Source organism: Triturus cristatus, chromosome 6, assembly GCF_964204655.1.
Source record: "Triturus cristatus chromosome 6, aTriCri1.1, whole genome shotgun sequence".
Taxonomy (NCBI): domain Eukaryota; kingdom Metazoa; phylum Chordata; class Amphibia; order Caudata; family Salamandridae; genus Triturus; species Triturus cristatus.
In genome coordinates, this window is record NC_140589.1 from 667,570,624 (window position 1) to 667,591,924 (window position 21,301).

The 21,301-nt window shown below is 49.0% G+C and overlaps 1 protein-coding gene across 1 annotated transcript in view; it reads left to right on the forward strand.

Annotated features, from left to right (window-relative positions):
• Positions 1-21,301, forward strand: part of MDN1 (midasin AAA ATPase 1) — a 2,002,810-nt gene that overhangs the window by 930,727 nt on the left and 1,050,782 nt on the right. Inside the window, exon 46 of the mRNA XM_085611158.1 lies at positions 9,588-9,796. Coding sequence (XP_085467284.1) covers positions 9,588-9,796 — 209 coding nt within the window. The remainder of the gene's footprint in view (positions 1-9,587; positions 9,797-21,301) is intronic.

Genomic DNA, 21,301 nt, shown 5'->3' on the forward strand with positions numbered 1-21,301 from the left:
TTCGGCCAGAGGGTGTTGGTACAGACAGACAACACCACGGCGATGTTCTACATCAACAAACAAGGGGGGACACAGTCGTTTCCCCTCTCATCCCTAGCTCAGGAGATTTGGAGATGGGCCATACCTCTCAAGATAGATCTACTGGCAATTCACCTACCAGGGAAGGACAATGTGGAGGCAGACTGGCTGAGCAGACAGACCTCGGCATCGCACGAGTGGGAGCTCAATGGCCAGGAAACGGAGAAAATCTTCCAGAGATGGGGGACTCCCACAATAGACCTATTTGCAACACGCCACAATGCAAAATGCCAAAGCTTCGCGTCCAGGCAACCAGATCAGCAATCCAAGGGAAATGCCCTATGGATAAGCTGGTGGAGGACATTTGCCTACGCCTTTCCACCGATACCCCTGTTGCACAGAGTGCTCGACAAGTGCAGAACCAGCAACATGACTCTGATCCTGGTGGCTCCACAGTGGGCGAGGCAGACATGGTTCTCACAGATTCAAGAAATGGCGCAAGGCAATCCGTACAGGTTCGAGAGGAGAAAAGACCTGCTCTCAATGCAAAACGGGGAGGTCCTGCACCCAGAGCCAGAGACACTCAACCTAGCAGCATGGCTCCTGAAGACCTAGAGTTCGCACACCTAAGGTTACCTCAGAGCACTATGCGAGTGCTACGGGAGGCAAGGAAACCTACTACAAGAAAGTGCTACAGCGCAAAGTGGAAGAGATTCACGGTGTGGTGCAGGAAAAAGGGCCTGCAAAACAGAATGACAAGAGACTCAACTGTGCTGAGGTACCTCACACACCTTCTAAAGAGTAACCTCTGCTCGAGCTCCCTAAGGGTAGACCTAGCAGTGATCGTTGCCTACACCAGAGGTGAGAAGGGTGGAAGTTTCTTCACCTCGCAGGTGGTGAAGAGATTCATGAAGGGAGCCAAAAGAATGGCACCCCCGAAAAGGTTGCCGCCGCCGGCATGGAATTTAAACGTGGTTCTGACGGAGCTCATGAAGGCGCCGTTTGAACCCATTCACAAGGCCACTCTACAAATGTTGACGATGAAAACTGCCTTTCTAGTGGCCATAACCTCACTACGCAGGGTGAGCGAGCTTCAAGCACTAACGCTACAGGAGCCCTACATTCAAATTCACAAAGACAGGGTAGTCCTGAGGACGGACCCACACTTCATGCCCAAGGTAGTGTCGGCGTTCCACATGAATCAGAGTATCCAGATACCGAGTTTCTTCCAAAACCCGACTACAAACGCAGAAAAGGCCCTGCACACCCTCGATGCCAGAAGAGCGGTGATGCACTACATTGAAAGAACCAAGGAACTCAGGAAGTCGAAGCAGCTGTTTGTGTCCTTTGCTACTAGCTTCATGGGTAGACCAGTGACCAAGGGCACCATCGCTAGGTGGATTGCCCTCACTATTCAATTCTGTCACAAACAGGCTGGACAGGAGCTAACGGAGGGGCCCCAAGCTCACTCCACAAGGAAGAAGGGGGCCACAGTTGCCTTCCTGGCAAACACGCCCATCCAAGACATTTGTCTCGCAGCAACTTGGGCATCTGTGCACACGTTCACAAAGCACTACTGCGTGGACATTCAAATGAATAAGGAAGCACAGGTCGGACAGAAGGTGCTACAACACATTTTCAACGACCAGCGATCATCTTCCACCCAGCCACCACAAAAATAGGAAAACCGCTACAAAGTCTATGCACAGCATAGTGAATCCAGAAAGATTCACGCTGCAAAACGAAAAGTTTCTTACCTGTCGGTGTAGTTTTGCAGCTTGAAGATCTTTCTGGATTCACTAGCGAACCCACCCACCTCCGCCAGGAAGATGAGGCTGGAGGAAGAGGGGGTGAAATGGATAGGATCAAAGAAGTGGAAACGTACAGAAATATGGACAAAAGGATTAATCAATCGCCTAGGGTTAAAAAAAAAAAAAAAAAAAAAACAGGGAAAAAAGAACCCGAAGATGGCGCCCCAAAGGTGGGACTTCCGCAGGAAGCACGACGACGTCACGGGAGGTGCACCAAATGGTGGACGTCGACGCCCACCTGGGCACCAAAAAAAAAAAAAAAAAAAAAACAAAGAAAAGACTACGAATCCGGACCCAACCACAAGATCGCGGAATAATGCACAGCATAGTGAATCCAGAAAGATCTTCAAGCTGCAAAACTACACCGACAGGTAAGAAACTTTTCGTTACTACTTGTGTAACAATATATCTGTAAGAGACATTAGTTAGTGATAGATTCCTTACCGCCCCACCCAGCCTCCCCGTTCCGCGAACTAATTCTAGGGTTAAAGTAATTTCCCTTTCAGGGCCCTAGTTTCATGGCGCCAGTGGTCAGTTTCTTGCATGGCTCTGCGTTCCTGGTACGGAAAGTAGTGTACAGAACTGACGTCAGCACGCATGGGTGGCGCCTAAGTAGTCTCCGTGATGTCATCTCGGCGCTTACGACGCCAGTGAAGGACGCGGAGCCGCACAACGCCACCTACTGACGCGCAGGGGTACTGCTACAGAAAACTTTCCGGATCCAGTCTGACGCCTGGGGATATTCTAAGGTAAGGAATCTATCACTAACTAATGTCTCTTACAGATATATCGTTACACAAGTAGTAACTTGTGCGTCGAGGGTTCAATATTTAACAATTTTAGGGTTAATGCTGAAAGCTTCCACAGAGCTATTCAAAGACCCAGTGGAACTAGGGTATTGACATTTCATCTAGAACAGAAATGCAAGCCATTCCCTACTAACCCACTTTATATCAGTGGACACCCAACAGCTGACGCCCTGGTTGTAACAACTACAAGATAGAGGGCAGCCTCTCAGAGTACTGGAAACGCGTGTGTCCCCTTGATAAGGAAACAAATGCATAGATGCGACAGTGAAATGGTTGCAGTGGGCCACTCAATATTTGGCTTGTAGCCAATTCAGTGGGTTTGCGACCACAATATAATAGGGCTACTTGTGATGGCATGGAAGAGTTGCTGCAACATCTCCCTGAGCAGTACAAAAAGAGAAGAGGAGTTAGTCACCGAAGGTAGGCAGATCTCAAACGCAACTATGTGTTGTGCATTAGGCAGTGCAGACACCGGAGCAAGAGGAATAACCTACTCAATACTTCTGTGTAGGCATGCCTCGCTGTGCCGAGGTGCAGCAACACCTCCGTAACATTCCATTTGGTGAGGAACATCTCTTTGGCCGGAGGTAGATCGCAGGACACAAACTGCAAAATCCATGGGGGAACACTGAACTGCAGTCCACTGCTCCATTTCAGCAATCCTTTCGCAGACATCAGGGCAGAGAGGCCACCAAGACCACCACCTCTCTCAACCATACATAACAAAACCAACACCAATCATATCACCAGCAAGGTGGTAAAGGTGCTACAGAGGGGTATTCAAGGGGTGTAACCAGAGAGGCAGAGGAAGAGATACTCCCAGGAAGTGAGCTTCCACCTCCATACAGTGACTCGCCACACATTTCCCCAGACATAAAACACCTGTCGGGGAAGGCTGCAGCAGTTTCACCACTTGTGGCAAGAAATAACATCAGATTAGTGGGTGCTATCAATTGTACGCAATGGGTACTGCCTGGAACTAACCTCCAACATTCCTCAACCCTCAGCATTTTCACCTTCTCAAAGAGTAGGTAAAAGCTGTCCTGTTGAAAATATGCTATAAAGCCTGTGCCACACATACCCCACAGCAAGGTGGTCTATTCCCTAAACTTTGTAATACCCAGAAAAGAGGGGACCGTCAGGCTGATACTGATCCTATGCCCTTTCAATCGTTAAATTCTGTCAGAGCACTTTCACATGGTGACACTGCAGGATGTAATACCATTTCTTGTGCATCAGGTTTATGGTAAGTGGACGTTATTACTAGTTCAAAGGTCTGCCGTTTGTGGTGACAACAGCCTCAAGAGAGTTTACCAAATGCTGAGCAGTAGTGGCAGCCCATTTGAGAAGACACATCATTCATATCTTCCTGTATCTCGATGATTGCTTGATCAAGAGTTCAACAAGACGGAGGCGCCTGTAGGATACACCGGCCACCATCAATCTATTGCACAAATTGGGTTTCACCAAAAATGCAACCAACTTCCATTTGCAACCTCTCCAGATGGAGACATATCTGAGGGCAAGCCTCAATTTGGTCTCAACCACAGCATACCCCAATGCCTAGAGAGTTCTCAATCTGTTGCTAACTGGCTCTTTTTCAGGTGCATCGTTTCCAGTCTGTCAGAACAGTGATGCGCCTTCTGGGCGTGATAGCCTCTTGTATAGCAATAGTTCCACATGCCAGGCTCCGCATGAGGCTTTTACAGTAGTGTCTAGCATCGCAGTGGTCACAAGCGAGGGCACTTTAGAGGATCTAGTGTTGATTCAGCCTAGGGTCCGTCAGTCATTGGTCTCGTGGGACACTGGAATCTGCTCAAGGGCAGACCTTTTGTGGACCTGATCCAGCAAGTGACTATCACCGCAGATGCATCACTCAAATGGTGGGGTGCGCATATGGAGGATCTTACATTTCAGGGCCCTTAGACCAGTTAGCAGCAAATGCTGCTCAACAGTGTGCTGGAACTCCTAGTGATTCAGATGGCTCTAAAAGCCTTCCTCCCCAATATTTCTAGGAAGACCGTTCTTCTACGAACTGGCAACTTAACAGCAATGCATTACATTCAGAAACAAGGAGGAACACACTTGATACAGTGGTCTCAGCTGCACAGATCATTTGGCACTGGGCTATCGACCATCACATTAACCTCTTTGCAGAGTATCTCCTGGGAGTGGACAATTCTGTGGCACACCTCCTAAGCAGGATGCAGCAGCAAGTCCATGTGAGGTAACTCCACCCCCAATTCCTCCACCGATACTTCCAGCGGTGGGGTACAGTGGTCATAGATATGTTTGCCACTGTAGGTTACTCAACATTCCAAAACTTCTCTACGTACCACTATCTACAGTCAGGGATGTTTGTGTATGCTTTTTCGCCTCTCCTACTCATTTCATATTTTGTCAGGAAACTCAAACGAGCATCTCATAAGATGATTCTAGTAGCATCTACCCGGGGCCCAACGACCCTGTTTCTCGACGCTCTTAGAGTTCTACCTAGTACCTCATGAGTGAATCCCAAACATACCAGACCTTCTCACTCAAAGCAAAGGCAGGGTCAGACATCCAAATCCCAAACAACTCAAACTAGCAATCTGGCTCTTGAAGTCATAGAGCTTGGTTACTCTGGAGTGTATGGACATTCTTTGGGAGGCAAGATGCCCCACCACAAGAGCTTGTTATGCAGCCAAGTGGAAAAACTTTAGACACTACTGTATAGCCCAGCAATAGACCCTTGCACACCTACTATACAACAAAACGTATGCTACTTCCTACATCTACAAAAGTGACATTTGAATATACTTCTCATACGACTGATCCTTGTGGCTTATCTCCAGAAACGTAAGCATTAGTCACTTTTGTTTTCCCAATACCTGCCATTAAGGCTTTTATGAAGGGGTTGAAAAGAATAATTCTTCCAGTTGCACCACATGTACCCTCTTTGAACATAAACGTTGTTCCTACACGGCTGATGGGCACACCTTTTGAACTGATGCATAATTGTCCAATACAGTACCTCTCTTGGAAGGTTCCTTTCCTAGCAACTAACACCTCCCTAAGAAGAGTTTATTGAAATCCATGCACTTACCATAGAAGAACCTTACTTCCAGGTTTTTCAAGATAAAGTACGTTTGTGGACAAATCCCAGATTACTTCCCAAGGTGATTTCTCCTTGCTATTTAAACCAAACACTGGATTTACCGGGTTGCTTCCCTAAGCCAGCAACCATGGCAGAGAGAGCACTTCCTACACTAGATGTTAAAACAGCATTCATGTACTATATTGAAAGAACTAGACCATTTAGGAAAACACAACGTCTTGTGGCTTTCTCAAATCTAAGAAAGGGTAAAGCCATTTCCAAACCAGGTATTGCACGGTGAATTGTGAAACATATTCAGATTTGCTACACTAAAGCCAAACGTTCTTTACCAACAGTTCCACATGCACATTCTACTAGAAAGAAAGATGCTTCATTGGCTTTCCTGGCCAACATCCCTCTTATTTTATATCTGCAAAGCCTAATCCACACATTTTCACCAAACGCTATTGCATGGGTGTCCAGGCAAGACTGCAATCTCTTGTGGGACTAACAGTCCTACGAAAGCTTTTTCAAACATCTGCACCATCTGATGCCTAGAGCCTCCGTGAGGGAAGTACTGCTTTACAGTCTATGCATAGCATGTGTATCTGCAGCCAACACATGCTATGAATGGATTATGTTACTTACATTGTATGCATCTATTTGTAGCCTGTAGTGCTGCAGATTCACTTACGTCCTCCCGCCTCACTGGCAGGCATACACTAGTGTCAGATTTACATGTATTATACAGTATAGATACAAATATGTACATATTTCTTAGTTTATTACACACACATTAATTTTTTTAGAGTAACTTTACTAGCTCCATCTTTACTCGCCATTATGGTGGAAAAAATGAAACAATCTACCAGTGGAGCCGTTGGAACATGCACATTTTATCGAAGAGGAGAAGACTTGATTTCTCATCAGTAGTACAAATACTTATTTGAGAAAAACAAATTGTAGAATCTGAGGCCAACACTAGATGGCATGATGTGTGTTTAGCATGTGAATCTGCAGCAGTACATGCTACGAATAGGTGCTTACAAGGTAGGTAACATATTCCTTTTCTGGAGTTGACTCTTGTACCTGTTGAAATGATCCCAAGTTAGTTTCGGCATACTCTTGATAGAGCTGAGTCCGAGAGGTCATTAGAGTGTAAAATAGAAATGATGCCAGAGCACATTGGTGTTGCCTGTATGTGGTTGTGGGCTGTCCCTTCTTGGGTGGTGTACGGCCACCAGAGATTCCAACTGTTCCATCTACAGGCAATCAGGAGCAGTTGTTGTTGAAAATACATACCCTCTCTGGCACCTACAACTATTCCAAAACTGAGATTTATGTGTTAGAAAGTGTATCCACCTGAAAAAGTGTGACTGAAGGTAATGAGTGCAGATTTCCTGTGTTTGGTATGTCTTATATCCTTGCAGGCATAGTGGAACACCTCTTATAGACAGGTAAGCGCTCATTCTCTTTATGGGTCATCAGCTAAACTTCATGCAGGAATTCAGACTTTTGCTCAATCTAGAGAGAATGCAGCAGCCGGAGCGCAGCTTCAGCCATTGGCAAATTTGCTCTGCACAGCTCACTGTACCCAGGTGACCCGCTATCAACAAAAGACGATTGGAAAGAGCTGCATTTCATGATGTAGATAGATATTTAAAGTAACAAATAGAATGTGGCAACACAATGCCCACCCATCAGGTACCACTGGTATCTGGTTTGAAGGTAGCCTGTATGACAGAATAATTGTGTTCTGCAGCAAGCACACCACTTCCAACTAACTATTCTCTCAGTACATCTCAGATATACACCACACACACACACATCTTTGGCACACATCAGGAATGCAATGAGGACACATTGATGGGGTTGGATAAACATTAACTGGGGAGTGGTATTAGCCAGTCTCCCCACAGAGGTGCGGTTAAAAATGCCCCTATGCCTGTATTGATACTGGATGCCAAAACAGCCACAATCCATTTAACCTGTGCTATAGTAACAGTCCGTACTTAAAAGTGGAAATACTTTGGGTATCCACCGGTGCCAGAGCCCAGTACTGAGAGGGCACAGTAGATTAAGCAATGGGGCACTTCTAGGGGACTTGCCGTATTATTGTGTTCTTTAGAAGAAAAATATAGCTATAATGCAGAAATACAAAAAGGGCAGAACGGCACAGCTTTTGCATTCAGTTTTGAGGAAGGGGCTTCTAGTACCTTTTACGCCAAATTATTTACTTCAGAATTAACATGCATTTGCAAATCCATTGGATCTGTTGCATGTAGCATCACAGGTAAACTCAGTCATTCACAAGAGCTCTTTGTGCATGTTGCATGCACAAATGCTGGTTATTACTGTAAAGCCTGCCTTATTTGCTTTGGAGACAGTGACATGAAAGTAGCAAATAAGGATTTTATACTGTATAGATTACATATAAGAGATGAAGAATTTAGTGTCACAGTTTGATGCTTGAGTGTACTTTTCAGATGTTAAATATTGCCTTTTGCATTTGAATAGAAACACTTCCTTTAAGGTGGAATGATTTACCAAACAGCTAATAGTATGAGGAGAATAAGTAATACTCCATTTGGTGGAGACAAATCCCACCTTGACTTGATCACATTTCTTCACACCGCTCCTAAAAAGGTAGTGCATTAGAGCTCGGTGTCGCATCTAGGTGTTCCATTTCACCATTCAAGATGTGTGAAGATGTTTTTTGTTTTTTTTGGGATAACATTTTATTGATTTTATCAGTTGCACATACAGGATAATATTTGCATCAGCAGCAACGTAAAACACTTTTCTGAGTAACATATAATGAATTACATTCCTTGGTTCAACACTTCCTTAAGTTCTTTCCGTCGCATTGCCAAATCCACCAACAGGGATGTACATAGGGACCCTCTGTACCTATTCCACGCTTGAAGATGGTTTATTTTTATGTCTATTTTCCACCACATTTGTTTAGATGTTTTCAATAAATATGTAAAGAAATGTATCTGAGTAAATTCAGATCTCAGTACATATGGTGTACTTAACAAGACAATATCAGTGAAGCGTAGGCAGAAACGTTCTTGGTAAAACAAACAAGCTTGTTAAAGTTAGATCTTATCTTGGGTCCCAATTTTTCTTTTGGGAGCTGAAAAAAGGCCAAAAATGATTTTCCCCAATGCCGCAAAACATGTTTTGCATGATGAAGACTTGCATGAAGGCAAGATGGCTCAATGAATTTAACTACTGCTACTTTTAAAATGATTTGAATGATATGTTTCTGAAAGTGTGATCTACACTTAATGTACTATGTAATCCTTATGTGATTTTATTTTGGTCTAGCTCAGCCTTAATGCTGAAGTGCCACCTTGAATTGTTTTGTATCAATTCATAATCTTTGATTCTTTATTTTACTATTTCTGTCCATTTATGACCTTCATGTGTACTTAAGTTCTCCACAAAATCAGAGTAATAGGCTAATGTCTGAAAACTGTAATTGCCTTCTTTATGAAAATACTACTTCTGCTGGAATTTTTACCATCACCATTAGTTGTTACTACCTTGATTTAAGTGCATCCTGTAACCTAGTTTGGCACCCCTCGTTTGTGCTACTCCCATCAGCTACTCGTGCTATCTCCCCTTTGTTCTCATGCGGTACATATTGGCAGAAAGCGCTGGATAGAGCTGGGAGTGAGCATGTCATTTATAATTAATTCCTTATTCACCAACTTACTCTTTTGATGTTTTTGTATTGCATGTACTGTTGTGTAGCAGTTCCCAGTTCATATTTGAGATTGCAAATGTGCTTAGGCTGGAGTGGTGTCTATGTGCATATTGTGTCCTGTGAGTGATTTTTATCTGGTTTTAAATGGTATCCAACAGGTTGTTCCTTTCAATGGATCCTGCCCATGGTGAGATATCCAGAGCAATGAGAAATCGTGGAATTGAGATTTACATTCCTGGGGATAATGATGACAACGAGTTGGACCAGTTTGATTTGAAGTTGCTACTGCATGGATTTGGCCTGGTTGGGGATGCAGTGTGTGATAAACTGATGGCAGTGCACAAGGAAGTCAAAGACACTGTAGTAGGTAAGCAATGTACCGCAGAACAGTGCCCCATTCAAGTTTTAATTTTGAATTCCTAATAATACTCTAAATTGTTTTGTAACTTATCAAATTAAAAACAGTTACATTGAATTCTCGCTTGAGTTCAGTGCTGCAAGAGGGTACGCTCCCTATTGAAGTGTACATTACAAAGAAGTGTCTATGCACCCTCTTCTTATTGATCGTACATATTTTGGATGTATGTGCCTGCCTTTCCAACATTCAGTTTAATACCTAGACCTGCACCAATCTATTTGAAAACAAAGATTGTGATATATTGTGAAGCACTGCAAATGCCTCTAGTTTCATCTGATCAGTACTATGTTTTGTGTTTCCATACATACACACTCATAGTAGAATACAAAAATTGTCTTTTATGATTTCAGTGTTGGCTTGATGAAACTGATTGTCTGCTCATGTCCACAAGAGAAACCACATACCTTATTTGACCAGCATCTATGAGCCATGGTGCCCAGAAGCGGTGGCGTAGTCTGTTTTGGGACTAAAGTTATCAGAACTGCTCAGAAATGCTCTGCCTCCCTGACCTTTTTCTAAATTAACATATGTTTTTCCCGCAGATGATTTCTACCGTTATGTAAGTCTAGAGGAGCTCCTTTTTTCCTCCATTGATAATCAGAGCAGATAACTTTTGACTACGGACACCCAGAGTGTACTCTCATTCTTAATGAGGGTGCGTACTACCTCTTATTCCTAGGCTATGCAGTAATTGGCAGTGTTCTCAGACACAGACATTACCTTTACCTGTATGTGGAGATAGACTACAGTAGTTGTTGGTTAAAGGTTTGTTCAGTTCCCTGCAACAGTGGACCATACATGGTTCGAATGTGTTGAGTGCATGATGAGATCGCTTCAGATCCTTGTGCATGCTGCACATGATGATAGCTTTCCTATTTCTATATCTCCATAACCTGTTCTACCTGGTGGGGCTCAGCATGCCATTAACCCAGTTTGATAAATCTCCCCATCTCATTGAAATCAATCATTATTGTTATTGTAATTTGTCATTTTAGGAGGCTGGCTCAGTATATGGTGCACACTTAGTTAAGTGATGCACCTAGCGCTAATCCACGCAACCCTTATGGTGGTTTTAGTGGTCTTTGAGAACCATAGAAAGCTCTCAAAGTGGTATCAGTGAAGAGCAGCTTTAGGCTTATTTTGAAAGGGTGTTAAGCAGCTTGTTTTACCAGTTTAATCCTGTAGTGTAGGTAAAGCAAAAAGGAGCCACCCAGTGTATTAATAAAAATGTCTATATATTACACAACACTCACTAACACACCAGGAACCCCCCCAAGGTAAGTAAGTACCTTGGATCCCCAGGGAGGCTGTGTGCAGAATGAAAACACAGCCATGTGCCCAATAGAAGTCAACTGCAAAGTAGCGGTTTCAGTTTATAAGAAGGACCCTTCCCAGTGGACCCAGAAAAAAACCCTGTGGAAGACAGAAGGTTAGAGGATCATCCCATCCGTGGTTAAACCAGGAACCATTATACCTACACCAGGGAAGCTGGGTGCATAGGTGGGAAGTGATGTTGGAAACTGCCGCAGACCACAATGGAGGATTTCAAAGAATATGCTGCTGTAGAAGACTGTGCAAGAGTCTGGTGGAATCCAAGGGTGAATTCTTGAAGAGGAGAACCTGTAAGCAGAGGGGACAGAGTCTATGCCACTCGAAGGTGACCAGGAGGCACAGAAGTGGACTGCCCACCGATGTCGGAAGGTTCAGAAGTGTTAACGGAGACCTTGTCGCTGCAGCTGTGAGGACCAGGCGGCGCTGAGGAAGATCATTCATAGTTAATTAGCTTTCCAACGTCGGATGTTGGTTTCCAGGGGGTTGGTGTCTGGTGGGAGCACCAACCAGCCTTGGTAGCCCCAACTGACATGGAGAATGAGGAAGGAGGAGTGTTGGGACCAGCAGGCTCCAAGGAGACTCATCAACAGCAAGAGAGTCAGAGCAGGCCCCGAGCAAGCACCGGAGCCTCTTGTAGCCACATGATTTCTGGAGTGCAACGCCAACAAGCCTTGCCAACGGCAAGTTAACGCTTTGCACAGGGGTTCGGTCCCAATGAGGGATATTGGCCTCAACATTGCAGAGAGGACAGGTCAGGCCTCGAGGGAGTTTCAGAACCACCACCTATGTTGCTGAGCCTTTCGAAGTCCGTGGTACGTCTGGAGGAGCAGACCGGTCAGCTTCGTTGCGGTGCATACAGATGCAGGGGAATAACTCCTTCACTCCATGGGAGGTTTTGGATGTCCTTGAAGCCCACATGTCTGGTGAAGATCCTGTAAGAAGCACAGACACAGATGGTGAAGACTTGCAGAACAGCGAGACCAGGAGCAGCGGGAGTTTTCCTTGGTGTAGTCTCGGTTCCAGGCGAAGTCCTTTGAAGTCCAAGTGTCCAGACAGTCGAAGAGTGAGGTGGTTTTAGGCTTGAGTCTTGTCCCATGACAAATCTAAGGAACCACCCACTGGTAAGCTCTTATGTACCCTAGGGAAGAGGAGGGGCTGGCCAGAACGTAGGACACTTCCATGTCCTTTGTCCCGTTTCTTGCCAGAGGAGGAGCCAAGAGCTACCTTAACAGGCTCAAACTGGAGTATGCAAGGAGGGCACAAAACTTGCCCTTCAAAGTAGTCGGGTGGTGCTGGCAAGAGCCCCACTCCAGCCCAATACATTAAGTCCTGTCTGGGAGGTGGTCACACCTCCCTGTGACAGGAAACCTATTGTTTTACCTTTCCCTGCTTGAGCTTGGCTCAGCGGTAGGAGGGCAAAATCGTGTCTTTGGTCGTCGGCAGCACTAGCCTGCTGGCAGACCCTGAAAGGCTGTTACTGGTCATCCAGGAGGGTACCTCAAGGGAGCCCCCAGTACTTGGGATCATAACCTCCAACACTGGAATCGGAGTTTGGGTATGATTCCAATATGTTTGATACCACATTTGACCCGGTTCAGTGCAGGCACTATAGTGTTAGACATCTCTTAATGACTGATGTCCACTATATGTATTAAAATGGCTGACTGCACTTACAAAACCTGGAGAATCGACTCTGGGGTTTGTAGGGGTGTCCTGCTCATGCAGGAGAACCCACACACTCATATCTAAGCACTCTGCCCTGAGGACTGAAGAGCCTGCCATATGGGTGACATATAGGTATCTGAAAGAAACACGTTAGTTAGATTCCTCACCTTAGAATATCCCCAGGCGTCAGACTGGATCCGGAAGATTTTTCGTCAGCAATACCCCTTGCGCGTCGCTAGGCGTCGTCTGTGGCTCCGCGTCCGTCGTCGGCGTCGTGCGCCGGGATGACGTCGTCGGAGTACTTAGACGCCGCCCTCGCGCGCTGACGTCAGTTCTTCTTTTTTCCGCGCCAGTAAGCGCAGATCCGGGAGAGCTACCCCTTTTGATCCTTTTTGATCCTGTCAATCGACACCGGTGCCGGTAGGATGCCTGGGTTTAAAGCCTGTACGGACTGTAACCGATTGATGTCGGTTACGGACCATCACCGCCGGTGCCTGTACTGCTTGGGCCTCGACCACGACGCGGAGTCGTGCTCGGACTGTAAGGCCCTGACCTCGAAGGCTAGACGGGAGCGGTCCCGTGAGCTTCTCGAGATTCGCCACTCGGCTCCGCGTGCCTCTCGATCCCGGTCCAGGAGGAGGTCCAAGGATCGGTCGCGGAGCCGCAGCCGACGTCACCATCGGTCGTCGGGATCCAAGTCTTCGGGTAAGTCGAAGCATTCCAAGAAGTCCAAGAGGCGACATCGCTCTTCGGACTCCCCTCGCCGGTCGCGCGACTCGGCCGAGGGTCAGGGTGGTTCCACCCCCGCGGCTCCGGCGGAGCCGCAGGCGCCGCGCCCGTCCCCATACCCTCCGGTCCCTGGGACTAACGCGACGCCGGCGGAAGTCAGTGCCTTCCTCTCGGCCATGAGGAACCTGGCTCCGCCGTCGGCGCCCGCTGGTGCGCCTTCGGGCCCCGCGGACCCGACTGGGCTGCCTTGCCTGCCGGTGGCTCCGGCCCCGGCGCCGTTGACTGCTCCGGCCTCGACGCCGCAAGCGCCCGAGGGACCCGTTCTCGAGTCCTCGTCGACGCCGGTCGACCTCGTCACGCCTCCTCCGCCGGCGTCGACACCGGTACCACCCCCGACGCCGACTCCGCTCGACGTCGAGCCCCGGTTCAGTCCCACTCCGGGCCCGGTGCCGGTCCGGCGTCGATGGACGCCGAGATCGACGCCGCTAGAGACACATTATGTCTACCGCCCGGCTCCGTTACTTTCTCCTCTATACCAGGAGTCGGATGATGGGGACAAGTGGGAGGGATCTGAGGATCCTATGGCCGTTCAGGCTCAACTGTCCCAGGACTGGGCAGATGAACCGGGGGAGGCCAGTGGCCTGGATACCTCTCCAGACACTGGATTTGTCTCTCCTCCGACTGTGGCTTCGGAGGAGGGCGCTGCTTTCTCTGTGGTGCTGCGCAAGGCGGCCGCAGCCCTTGGGCTAAAGCTGCCTGCCGTGGCTGTGAGGACTAACGTCCTTACTGAGGTGCTTCAGTCTGCAGCAAGCTCCACTGAGCCTCTGCTGCAATTCAATGAGGCCCTCATTGACATTCTGCAGGGCACCTGGTCCAAGCCCTCCACAGTTCCTCCTGTGGACCGGAACGTCGCCAGGCGCCACCACCCTGCTCCGGGCGAACCCAGTTTCCTGTCCCAACACCCTACCCCTGAGAGCCTGGTTATCCAGGCCTCCACCTCCCAATCCTCTTTCCCGACCGCCCCGCCGGACCGGGATTCCAAGAGACTAGAACAGTTTGGCAAGAAGCTGTTCTCTTCCCTTAGTTTGGGCCTGCGGTCTTTGAACACCGCTTGTCTCTTGGACCGTTATTCCCACTCTCTGTGGGATGCGGTGGAGGACGCGCTGCCCCTGTGTCCGGAGGAGGTCCGGACACGACTTACCCAGGCTCTGGCCGATGGGAGGGATGCCGCGCGACATGCTATACGTTGTGGGCTTGACACCACGGACTCGCTGGGTAGGGCCATTTCTACCACAGTGGCGCTTAGACGTCACGCCTGGCTGCGGTCCACGTCATTTTCGGGCGATGTCCAGAGCACTCTCATGGACATGCTGTTTGATGGCACTCGCCTGTTTGGCGAGAAAGCGGACAGTGCACTGAACCGCTTTCTCGCCTGTTTGGCGAGAAAGCGGACAGTGCGCTGAACCGCTTTAAGGACTCCCGGGCTACGGCCAAGTCCTTGGGCCTCTCGGCCCCGCGGTCGCAATCTTCCGCTTTTCGCCCCTTTCGTGGCCAAGGAAGGGGTGCCTCCTCACGTGCGCCTAGCCACCAGCCGCAGAACCAACCTGCGCGCGGTCACGGACGTGGTTTCCGCCGAGGCGGTTCTGGAGGACGACGAGGTCAGCCCACATCCACCCCGGCAGCATCCGCCTCAAAGCCTTCCTAGTCCGAGCTTTCAGGCCCATTCCACGCCAGTGGGCGGCAGAGTTCGCCATCACCTGCTCCACTGGCGGTCCATCACATCGGACAGGTGGGTGCTGCAAATCGTCCGAAGGGGCTACTCCCTCCCCTTCGAGACGACCCCTCCAGCCATGCCACCGCAGCACCACCGTCTCTCGGGGGATCATTTGAATCTTGTCCACGAGGAAGTTTCGGCCCTCTTGGCCAAGGGGGCCGTCGAGCGCGTTCCGAGTCCAGAAGTGGGTCGTGGTTGTTATTCCCACTACTTTCTGGTTCCCAAGAAGGGCAAAGGGGGCCTGCGCCCTATCTTGGACCTTCGGAACGTCAATGCCTTCCTCCGTAAGGAACGGTTCAAGATGTTGACTTTGGCTCAGGTTCTAGCTGCCCTAGACCCCGGAGACTGGATGGTAGCGTTGGACTTGCAGGACGCATATTTCCACATCCCCGTCCTGCCGGCCCACCGGCGTTACCTGCGGTTCACGGTGGGCCAAGAGCACTTTCAGTTTACCGTGCTCCCCTTCGGCCTCACCAGTGCCCCTCGGGTGTTCACGAAAGTGATGGCGGTGGTCGCAGCTCATCTGCGCAGATCAGGGGTTCCAGTCTTCCCCTATCTCGACGACTGGTTGTTGAAGGCGGGCTCGCCCCAGGCAGTCGTCTCCCACCTCCAGACTACGGCGGATCTCCTGCATTTGCTGGGGTTTTCCATCAACGTGCCGAAGTCACACCTGAGTCCCTTTCAGAAGCTCCTTCATCGGAGCGGTTCTCGATTCGTCGCAGTTCCGGGTCTATCCGCCAGAACAGCGGGTCCGGGATATTCAGGCCCTGATTCCCATCTTTCGGCCTCTATCCACGGCAACCTGTCCGACCATGTCTTGATCTCGGAGGGCACTGCACAGCAGTTGCAGTGGTGGCTCACGGACCGCGATTGGGTCACGGGCAAGAGCCTCTCCCTTCCCCAACCGGAGCATGTCGTAGTGACGGATGCGTCCCTCCTGGGATGGGGTGTCTATATGGGAGAGGCGGAGATCAGAGGCCTCTGGTCTCCGGCGGAGTCTCGTCTCCACATCAACCTGTTGGAGTTGAGAGCGATCCGACTTGCACTGAAAGCCTTCCTTCCCTCTGTCAGGGGAAGTGTCGTGCAGGTGTTCACGGACAACACCACCGCCATGTGGTATTGCAACAAATCAGGGCGGGGTGGGGTCGTGGACCCTTTGTCAGGAGGGTCTGCGCCTCTGGACGTGGCTGGAACACCAGGGCGTCACCCTAGTGGTTCAACATCTGGCGGGCTCTCTGAACGCCAGAGCAGACGAACTCAGCCGCCGGTGCATGATGGATCACGAATGGTGTCTGAACTCCGAGGTGGCGCAAGGTCTCTTTCAGCAGTGGGGAGAACCTTGGTTAGATCTATTCGCCACCGAAGAGAACGCGCAATGTCAGCAGTTCTGCGCGTTGGAATTTCCAAGGCGGCACTCGCTCGGCGACGCTTTTCGTCACGTTGTACGCCTTTCCGCCTATACCACTTCTGCCCAGAGTGCTGAAGAAGATCAGGCACGACCGGGCCCAAGTCATCTTGGTGGCTCCGGATTGGGCACGAAGGTACTGGTATCCCGAGCTACTCAGTATGTTGACCGATCCTCCGATACGTCTGCCCCTTCGGGAGGATCTTCTGTCGCAGCAGCAGGGGACGGTCCTCCACCCGAACCTGTCCAGCGTCCACCTCCATGCGTGGAGATTGAGCGGCGGCAGTTGATGCCATTTGACTTGCCTCCTGAAGTCTGTGATATCATTCTGGCAGCCAGGCGTCCCTCCACAAAGACGGTATACGCCTGCCGGTGGAACAAATTTGTGGCATGGTGCACAGCAAAGGCTGTGGATCCCCTTTCCGCCCCTCTTTCTGAGGTTCTCCTCTTTCTTCTTTCTTTGGCCTGGCAGGGCTCTGCCCTGGGCACCTTGAAAGGTTATCTTGCTGCCATCTCTGCCTTCTTGCAGCTTCCTGATCAGCCTTCTCTTTTCAAGTCCCCTGTGGTTACACGCTTTCTAAAAGGCATTGCTCACACGTTCCCTCCTGTCCCTTTTGTAATGCCTCAGTGGGACTTGAATCTTGTTCCCACATTTCTAATGTGTGCTCCCTTTGAGCCTCTTCATAATTTTCCTCTTCGCCTGCTGACGCTTAAGACTGCTTTCCTGGTAGCCATCACCTCGGCTAGATGGGTGAGTGAGCTCCAGGCTCTGTCGTCCAAGCCTCCTTTTCTGTCTGTTCATCCGGACAAGGTTGTCCTTCGGCCTCGTCCTTCTTTTCTACCGAAGGCTGTGACTCCTTTTCATCTTGGGCAATCTGTCACCTTGCCCACCTTCTTTCCGCCTCCTTCCAAAGAGGAAGAGAGGCTCCACCGTCTGGACCCAAAACGTGCGTTCTCCTTTTATTTGGACCGCACAAAACAGTTCCGGGTGGACGACCAACTTTTCGTAGGATACGTGGGTGCTAAGAAGGGAAGAGCTGTGCACAAACGGACCATCTCCCGGTGGGTCGTTTGTGCATCAAAATCTGTTACTCCTTAGCGAAAAAGGACCCTCCTGTTGGGCTGCGCGCCCATTCTACTCGGGCTACAGCGGCTACTACTGCTTTGGGACGGGGAGTCCCTTTGCAGGACATCTGTAAGGCGGCTACGTGGGCTTCGCTACACACGTTTGCAAGGCATTATTGCCTAGACAGCCAAGTCCGTAATTTCTAAGGTGGCTCTGCAACGCTTTTTGTCGCGAGTGGAGTTGCGGTCTTCTATACGCCTTTCCACCTATACCACTTCTGCCCAGAGCGCTGAAGAAGATCAAGCGCGACCGGGCCCAAGTCATTCTTGTGGCTCTGGATTGGTCACGAAGAGTCTGGTATCCCGAGCTGCTCAACATGGCCCTCGATCCTCCAATCAGACTGCCTTTTCGGAAGGTTCTCCTGTCGCAGCAGCAGAGGACGGTCCTCCACCTCAACCTGCCTAGGCTCCACCTCCTTGCATGGACAGTGAGGGACGGCAGCTGACATCGTTTGACCTGCCTCCCGAAGTCTGTGATGTAATCTTGGCAGCCAGGCGTCCCTCCACTGACGGTATATGCCGGTAGATGGGATGCATTTGTGGCATGGTGCACAGCATAGCCTGTGGATACCCTTTCTGCCTTTATTTCTGAGGTTCTCTTGTTCCTCCTAACTTTGGCCCAGTAGGGCTCTGCTCTGGGCACTCTTAAGAGCTACCTCTCTGCCATTTCAGCCTTCCTCAGGCTCCATGATCAGCCTTCTCTTTTCAAGTCCCCTGTTGTAAATAGATTTCTTAAGTGCATTACTCATCTGTTTCCTCCTGTTCCCTTCGTAATGCCCCAGTGGGACTTGAATTTGGTTCTGACATATCTTATGTGCGCTCCCTTTGAGCCACTGCATAACTGTCCTCTCAGACTCCTCACTTTAAAAACTGCTTTTTTTGTGGCCATCACCTCTGCGCGCAGGGTGAGTTAGGTAAGAGCTCTGTTTTCCAAGCCGCCCTTTCTGGCTGTCCATCAGGACAAGGTCGTACTTAGAACTCAACCTTCCTTTCTTCCCAAGGTGTTACTTCTTTCCACATTGGCCAAACCATCACTTTGCTCACCTTCTTTCCTCCTCCGCATCCTTCAAAAGAGGAAGAGAGGCTCCACCGCCTGGATCCAAAACATGCGCCTTCCTTCTAGTTGGATCGCACCAAACAATTCCGGGTAGACGACCAGCTCTTTGTTGGTTACGTGGGTGCTAAGAAAGGTCGGGCCGTGCACAAACAGACCATCTCCAGCTGTGTCAGTCTGTACATCAAAGCCTGCTATTGTTTGCCTAAGCAGGAGCCTCCAGTGGGGCTGCGCGCCCATTCCACCAGGGTGACAGCAGCTACCACTGCTTTAGGATGAGGAGTCCCCCTAAATGACATCTGTCAAGCAGCTACGCGTGCATCGCTGCACACGTTTACAAGACACTACTGCCTGGACTGCCGAGTCCGGAGAGACTGCTTCTTTGTCCGTTCTGTTCTCCAGGACTTTCTGTTAACTTGGTTCGCATACCCACCTAAGGGGTTGGTATTGCTGGGGTATCTATTCTAAGGTAAGGAATCTATAACTAACTGTTACTTTCAGATGAACAAGTTCCTTACCTTTGGTAACGATATATCTGTAAGAAACATAGGTTAGTTATAGATTCCTTACCGCCCCACCCATCCTCCCCGTTCTACGAACTGACTGCTAGGGTTAAGGACATCTTTTCAGGACCCTAGTTTTGTGCAACAGTGGTAAGTGCCTTGCATGGCTTTGTGCTTCTGGCGTGTAAAGCCGTGTACAGAACTGACGTCCGCGCACGAGGGCGGCGTCTATGTAGATTCCATAATGTTATCCCGGCGACCACGATGCCAACGACCGACGCAGAGTTGACCGACGCCACCTTCCGATGCGCAGGGGTACTGATGTTGAAAACCTTTCTGGATTCAGTCTGAAGCCTGGGGGTAATTCTAAGGTAAGGAATCTATAACTAACCTATGTTTTATACAGATATATTGTTACCGAAGGTTAGTAACTTGTTCTTTAGGGCTTCTTGGTCTGAGGCTATTCCACTGATCCTCCTCCTTAGGAGGGACTGCTTTGGTATCTATTTTAAAGATGAGGAATCTGTGCTTAGAAGTGTTCTTCAGGTAGAAAAAGTTACTTACCTCTAGTAGTAACGCTTTTTCTGGCATATACTGTCTAACCACAGATTTCACACTTATTCTCACTCCATCTCCATTCTGTGTAATTTTCTCTTTTTACATCTGCTCAGTTGTATCTGTGATTGGTATTGTGCTGTGTGTCCAAGGACTGAGCTAAAAAAGAAACTGATGTTAGTGCGTAGGGGTGGGGCTTGCATCTGTCTCTTCTCTGTCGCTTCTGAGGTGGAATGGAGTCACTCTGGCCCCTGGCAGTGTGTGGGAGCACTGCAGTGAAAGATTTCTGGATCCATTCTGGTGCCTTGTGATTTTCCAAAAGGTGAGGAATCTGATGTTGAAAAGAGTATCCACCAGAAAGAGTGTTACCAGAGGTGAATAACCTGTTTGTTTGAATACCACCTGAGGCTATCCCCTATACTGTAATCCTCACGGGGATACCAGAACTTACCCCCCTTACTCGTGAACCGCAAGGGGCCTTAAAAAACAAGGTCATACACTGGCTCTCAGCTAATAGGCCCCTTCCAGAAGAAATTAACAGTGAGGTACTGATGGTAAGGCGCGTCCCTTGGATAGGGAACACCAGAAAGTCGACCCAAGGGGATTGTGTGCTGATTAACTTCAGAGACCCATGTACTGTTTCCCACATATGTAAATGGTCTCATCCTGGCCAAGGGAGTTCTATCATTCCACGTCCCCTATCTTTCTTTTATCCACTTGATAATCAAGTACAGCTAGATGAGCGATGGGAACTAGTACCCAGTCGCCTGGGCAATCGTGTCCCAAGGCCTACATGGATAAATCCCCTTCCTAGACCATCGTCCCTAGATTATTTTTCAACCCATAACAGATTTTCTAGTCTAGATATGGTGGATTGACCACAAAAGAGGCAGGGGCAGGAGGTAATTTATAAATGTAGACCCACTTTTCCGGAGGAGTCCAGAGCCAAATGGGACTCCTCAGGCATGGATAAAAGGGTTACGGTCCCTTTGGTTGTCCCTAACCTAAGTGAGGAAATTGCAACCCAACTACCAAATTTAGTTGTTACTACCACATTAGAGCAGGGCGATGGGGAGGAAATGGCTTCAAACTTACAGCTGGAGGAAAATAATTCCTCCTCCCTTAAGATTTTGTCCTGGAATGTGGCTGGCTTGGCAAATAAAACCACCTCCCCGGATTGGTGTACCTACATACAAGCCCAAGACATATGTCTATTTCAAGAAACATGGGCGAGAGATGATATTATCCACCCAGGCTTTGCATCATTTACCTCACAAGCAAAATGGAGTGGAACAGGCCGCCCCTCTGGGGG